This window comes from Stenella coeruleoalba (assembly GCF_951394435.1).
Source record: "Stenella coeruleoalba genome assembly, chromosome: 9".
Lineage (NCBI taxonomy): Eukaryota > Metazoa > Chordata > Mammalia > Artiodactyla > Delphinidae > Stenella > Stenella coeruleoalba.
The window spans coordinates 25,363,318-25,370,058 of record NC_137155.1 but is presented as its reverse complement, the minus strand read 5'-3'; the positions used below and the strand labels follow the sequence as shown (position 1 = coordinate 25,370,058).

At 49.9% G+C, this 6,741-nt stretch overlaps 1 protein-coding gene across 1 annotated transcript; it reads right to left on the bottom strand.

Annotated features, from left to right (window-relative positions):
- Nucleotides 1–535: 535 nt before the first annotated feature.
- LOC307191639 (josephin-1-like) lies at nt 536–1,339 on the bottom strand (the record flags this gene model as incomplete). The annotated part of the gene is made up of 1 exon (XM_079931795.1): nt 536–1,339. The coding sequence occupies one exon, from the start codon at nt 1,337–1,339 to the stop codon at nt 728–730; it is 612 nt and encodes a 203-aa protein (XP_079787921.1). The 3' UTR covers nt 536–727.
- Between the last annotated feature and the right edge of the window lie 5,402 nt (nt 1,340–6,741).

Genomic DNA, 6,741 nt, shown 5'->3' with positions numbered 1-6,741 from the left:
CAATGCAGTGAAGTGGGAGGGACGATGATGGAGTGAGGCAGACAAGCTGCCCATGCCTTCCCCAGCCTGGTTCTGGCCACATCCTCTTAGGTATCTAGCTCACCCTGTCACACTAGACTGTTGCAGGATTCAACCACCCGGCATGGAATATTAGAGAACTTTTCATTATAAAACTCCAAGGATGGCCATAAACCACTCTTAAAAATGGGGTAAGGGCTGCTTTAAGTGTTGGAGACAGCATGCTGTACTGCTGCTGCAGTTTTGGAGATGGTTTCCTATGAGGCCTTTTTGCTCTAAGTCCTTCAAACCCGTCAACATGGGCTTTGCCTGTACTGTGTCTTCAGATCCACTGGTTGCCAGGAAAGGGGAATTGAAGGCAACATCTCCAGGTGAGTCAGAGTAGCAGTGAACTCCAGCAGAGCCTCTGCCAAGTCCTCAGAGAAATGGGGAAATAAGCTGAAACCCACCTTTCTTTCTCCTCTCTTAAATAAAACAAAAGTCATAATTTGCCCTAAGCACACAGAGCTCCCACTTTCCTTTCCCAGAACAAGTAACATTGGTTGGTTCTGTAACAGTCTACACGTCTGTCCTACTGCACTGTCAAACCTGAGGGGGAAAACCCGTTGAGATGTTTGGGGACGTGGCAAGGGCAGACCCACTGTAGAGGCCACAGCACATCACAGAGGATTTCGGGGTTTGAGGTGAGGGAAGGCTGGGTAGAACTGTGTTACACATCAGCCCTCCAACTCTGATGGGCCTCCACCTCTTCTGGTACCACCAGCAGGAGTTCACAGTTCTTTCCTCGCAAAAGATGTTTTAGAAATTTCCTGAGCTCGCCCTTGCCTCCAATCCATTCGGGAGTCTTCAGTTTGGAATCGAGGTTGTAATAGGCACCTCCCACCTCTCGAACACAGATCCAGTGCTGCCTTTTGAGTGGCAACTTCGGTGGACCCCAACACAGGCTGGAGGGCAGATTCATGATGAAGCCCATAACGTTAGTGAGAGCAATGGCTCCGACATCCTTGAGCTTGTCCCACCAAACGGCTTCACAGTCTTTGGTTTGAAGTGCTGCCATAATGACGTTCACATCGTAGTTCCCATTTCCCAGCATGCTCTTCTTGTGGGGGGTTATCATCATGGTGCTTGGAGACAACCTCTGGAAAATCTCTTGCAGCGTGTCCCGGGTGAAGGCATTGCTGTCCTGGAAGACGTTATTGAGGGCGTGCAGAGCACAAAGCTCCCTGCGCTGTTTCTCATGGTAGATTTGTAGGGGTGCAGCCTGGGGCAGCTCCAATGATTCGGATTTGGCCTTGTCTCCTTTCCATGGCACGCAACTCATGTTTTTCGCTTTAGGTTCCAGAGAGGGCTAAAAACACCCCACTCTTCCCTCCTGAGGAGGAATGTAAGCTTCTCAGTTTTTGCAGGATTCCTGAGGTCTACCTTATTTTCTGGTGTCCATGATTTATGCTTTGTCACGGGGAGAAAAGGCTGTAATCAAAAGGAACAATAATCCCCCTCTTCTCAAAACAAAGATAACTTTTGGATTTAGTGTATTTTGCCACCACTGTCGAAGTGCAGAAGTTAAAAAAAATCATATAAAATCTAAGACCTTGTTTTCCTTCTTCCACCCTCCTCTTCTACCCCTTCCAAAAAAACCCCACGATTTTCTTGCTGTATTTTCCTTTCTGCAAATGCCAAATAGGCCTCAAGGCAGGAGGACCGAACGGAGTCGGTCACATCGCTCCTTTTCTTCCATTTCTTTGGTACCACAATGCCACTGACTCAGCAGACAAGGCCTAGGTGGCGGATAAAATGCAAATTTCGAGCAGCTAGCGAGGGCCGGCCAGCGTGGGATCGCGGGCCCTGCTGGGGCGTCGGGAGAGGCTCTCCATCCTCTCGGGTGCGGTGGGACCACGCGGGGCCGAGGACGGCGCAGCTCCCTCGGAAAGCACGGACTCTCACCCTCTCGCCGCGGCCCGCTGCAGGCCGCCACCTGGGCCGCGCTCGGGCGGGCGAGCGAGCGCGCGCACCTGAGCCCGATGTCAGCGGCCCCAGCCCGGCGCCGTGCTCCGAAAACGCCCTCCTTCGCCGTCCCAGCCCCCGCGCCGCCACGGCATCCCCTCTGATGTCGGCCTGACGTCAGCGGCGCCGGCTTTGGGGCCGCGGCCCCCGTGCGTCTGTTGCGCCCGTGCAGGCTGCGTTGGGCCCCCTGGCGGTGTGGGGTGGGTAGCCCGGCGGCGGCTGTAGCGGCAACTCGCCCGCAGGTAGAGATAGTGCCCGGCTCCTCAGCTGGTGCCCGGATCCTCTGCTCTCTCCCTCCGGGGCTGGGCAGGGCGGACGGAGTCCCGCCCCGATGCCTGTCCCACCCCTCTCCTCCCCTGGGGCGTCGGCTCAGTTCCCAGTCTATTTTTTCCGATATGAGTGTTGCTACCCCAGCTTTCTTTTGATTTCCATTTGCATGGAATATCTTTTTCTATCCCCTCACTTTCAGTATGTATGTGTCCCTACGTCTGAAGTGGGTCTCTTCTAGACAGCATATATATGGGTCTTCTTTTTGTATCCATCCAGCGAGCCTATGTCTTTTGGTTGGAGCATTTAATCCATTCACGTTTAAGGTAATTATCCATATGTATGTTCCTATTACCATTTTCTTAATTGTTATGGGTTTCTTTTTGTAGGTCATTTTCTTCTCTTGTGTTTCCTACTTAGAGAAGTTCCTTTAGCATTTGTTGTAGAGCTGGTTTGGTGGTGCTGAATTTTCTTGTTTTTGCTTGTCTGTAAAATTTTGATTTCTCCATCGAATCTGAATGAGATCCTTGCTGGGTAGAGTAGTCTTGGTTGTAGGTTCTTCCCTTTCATCACTTTAAATATATCATGCTACTCCCTTCTGGCTTGTAGAGTTTCTGCTGAGAAATCAGCTGTTAACCTAATGGGAGTTCCCTTGTATGTTATTTGTCGTTTTTCCCTTGTTGCTTTCAATAATTTTTCTTTGTCTTTAATTTTTGTCAATTTGATTACTATGTGTCTCGGTATGTTTCTCCTTGGGTTTATCCTGCCTGAGACTCTCTGTGCTTCCTGGACTTGGGTGGCTGTTTCCTTTCCCATGTTAGGTAAGTTTTCAACTATAATCGCTTCAAATATTTTTTCGTGTCCTTCCTCTCTCTCTTATCCTTCTGGGACCCCTATAATGGGAATGTTGTTGGATTTAATGTTGTCCCAGAGGTCTCTTAGGCTGTCTTAATTTCTTTTCATTCTTTTTTCTTTATTCTCTTCTGCATCGGTGAATTCCACGATTCTGTCTTCCTGGTCACTTATCCGTTCTTCTGCCTCAGTAATTCTGCTATTGATTCCATCTAGTGTAATTTTCATTTCACTTATTGTATTGTTCATCTCTGTTTGTTTGTTCTTTAATAATTCTTCTAGGTCTTTGTTAAACATTTCTTGCATCTTCTTGATCTTTGCCTCTATTCTTTTTCCAAAGTCCTGGATCATCTTCACTGTCATTATTCAAGGTTGCCTATCTCCACCTCATTTAGTTGTTTTTCTGGGGTTTTATCTTGTTCCTTCATCTGGTACATAGTCCTCTGCCTTTTCATTTTGTCTGTCTTTCTGTGAATGTGTTTTTGTTCCACAGGCTGCAGGATTGTAGTTCTTCTTGCTTCTGCTGTCTGCCCTCTGGTGGATGAGGCTATCTAAGAGGCTTGTGCAAGCTTCCTGATGGGAGGGACTGGTGGTGGGAAGAGCTGGGTGTTGCTCTGGTGGGCAGAGCTCAAAAAAACTTATTCTGCTTGTCTGCTGATGTGTGGGGCTGGGTTCCCTCCCTGTTGGTTGTTTGGCCTGAAGTGATCCAGCACTGGAGCCTACCTGGCTCTTTGGTGGGTCTAATGGCAGACACTGGGAGGGCTCACTCCAAGGGGTACTTCCCAGAACTTCTACTGCCAGTGTCCTTGGCCCCACGGTGAGCCACAGCCACCCCCTGCTCCAGGGGGGTAGGAGACCCTCTAACACTAGCAGGTAGGTCTGGTTCAGTCTCCTATGGGGTCACTGCTCCTTCCCCTGGGTCCTGATATGCACACTACTTTGTGTGTGCCCTCCAAGAGTGGAGTCTCTGTTTCCCCCAGTCCTGTCAGAGTCCTGCAATCAAATCCCACTAGCTTCTAAGTCTGCTCTAGGAATTCCTCCTCCCGTGGCCAGAACCCCAGGGCGGGAAGCGTGATGTAGGGCTCAGAACCTTCACTCCAGTGGGTGGACTTCTGTGGTGTAAGTGTTCTCCAGTTTGTGAGTCACCCACCCAGCAGTTACGGGATTTGATTTGATTGTGATTGAGCCCCTCCTACCGTCTCATTGTGGCTTCTCCTTTGTCTTTGGATGTGGGGTATTTTTTTGGTGAGTTCCAGTGTCTTCCTTTCGATGATTGTTCAGCAGTTAGTTGTGATTCCGGTGCTCTCGCAAGAGGGAGTGAGCGCACGTCCTTCTACTCTGCCATCTTGAACCAATCTCCACTGGTGAGTTCTTAATTAGCAGTGTGAATGGTATTGTTAAAGGTCCTGAATCAGGATTGAAATACCCCCCACACATAAAGGTGTAAGAACCTGGGGAGGCCACGTGCAGACAGCACCCTTAGGGCTTCCGACTTGACCCCTCAACACTCTGGTGTCCAGCCACTGCTTTAGGATTTCTGGGGGCCCAATGCTGACTTTAAGGGTTCCATAATCCAGCCTCTGTCTGCCTTTAGTGAGACCCACATTTCCAGGATCCTACAGAGCAAGGTCTGTGTGACTGTTCTGTGGCTTCTCTAACAAATGACCACAAGCTGAGTGGTTTAAAACAACAGGAATTCATTCTCCCCCAGTCCTGGAGATGAGACATCTGAGATCAAGGTGTTGTAGGACTGAAGTCCCTCCAGAGGTTCCAGGATAGGGTTTTTCTTGCCTTATCCAGATTCTGGGGGCTCCATGCGTCCCCAGGCTTTTGGCTGTATCCCTCCCATCTCTGCCTCTGTCTTCACGTGGCTTCTCCTGTGTGTGGGTCTCTCCTCTTTTGTCTCTTGCGAGGATGCTATCATTGGATTGGGGGCCACCCTAACCCAAAATGACCTCACCTCGAGATCCTTAACTACATATATGAAGACCCTTTTCTGACATATGGTCCTGTTCACGTGTTCTGGGGGGACACATCTTTTGGGGTCACCATTCAACCCATTATCTGTGTATAAAATAACCCTAATTTTAGGAGATTACCAAGATCTCAAACAGATTGGCACAGACAACAGCCATGTGGGTGGGGGTCTGGTGATGATGAGGACTCTAGAATCACCTGGAAAGGATCAAGGCCTGGCTTCATCAGAAAGTGAGCTCTTCCACCATGGGGCCCGTGGAAACAGCCACTCCTCTATTTCCGTGGAAAGAGACACAGTGCCAAGTCCAGAAGTGGTTACATTGCAAAGCTGGCTCTTCTGGGATTTCCTCATCAATAGCATTATGTAACCAATAACTACTGGCTTGCAGAAATCGCTTTCTGGTACATGATGACAGCACTGTCACTTTAGGTGCAGCAAGCCTAGAGTAGGAATGTTTGAAGGAGAAGAGTTTGAGAGATTGTGAAGCTTGTTTGTTCAGGAAACTGAGCAGATTTTTCAAGGTTGTCAAAGAAACTTCTCTCTTAAACTGAAGGCAGGGCTGAGAGAGCTGAACTCCAGGGATCTTTTAAAGGGGTGGCTCTGAAGCACCATCACCTAAGTGGTGGTCTCAGCATGAGCTGGGGTTTGTGAAAAGTGTGATGAGATTAAGCCTGACTTTATGTGACAGGTGGGGAGGGGTTTGCAAAGCACCTTGGCTTTTAGAGTAAAGGTTTGTTGCTGGAACAAAGTGTCTCCCAAAAATGGGCCGAGGCTGAAAATGCCTCTGTCCCCCTCCTTGTGAAAGTCCAGGGAAGGTGGGTGTCGGGGCCCAGGCTTTTTTCCCCTTGTTTCTCCTCCCTGCTTCCAGGTGAGGGCTCTAACCAGCAGGGTGGGGTGACCACGGGGGCATCATTCCCTCCATCCTAGGATGCAGGCTGGCCAAGCCCCTCCCCACCTCCCCCGCTTCCCCTTGGTAACACAAGACACTGTGTCCCAGCTGCAAGGGGTGGGAAGGCTGGGGGGTGCAGGGTAGCCATAAACAGGAAAAAGGGAAATGGGTTCTGATGGGCAGCTGGGCGGCTCTCCTGTGAGGGTCACCTGGACGCTAGTGTGGTCCTGTGAAGCTTTGATGCTTTGTGGTTCTGGAAATCCTATAGGAGACGGTCCACAGCAGGTGTAACTATTGCTGTCAGTGGAGGTGGTGAAGCCAAAGATCTACAGTCCAGACTAAAGGTGCCGATGTACATACAGGACAAAACCATCTCATGTGAATGTAGTTCAGGCACGTTTAACATGAATGCAGTCGTGTTAATGCCTAACATCTTCTTTCTTGTGCCCCTCCTCCGGGACCCCCTCCTCAGTTCCTGAGGCTCCTGTAACTCATGTACAGGGGAATGGAGAGTGAGCTCTGTCCAGTCTGAGCCCTGAGTTATCCTGTGTGTGAGTCTATTTGGGGCTGCCGTAACTAATACCACAGACAGGACAGCTTAAACAACAGACATCTCCCAGTCCTGGATGCTGTCTGAGATCAAGGTGTTTCTTCTCAGGCTTCTCTCCTTGGCATGTAGACAGCCATCTTCTCCCCATGTCCTCACATGGTCTCCCCTGTGCCCATCTGTGTC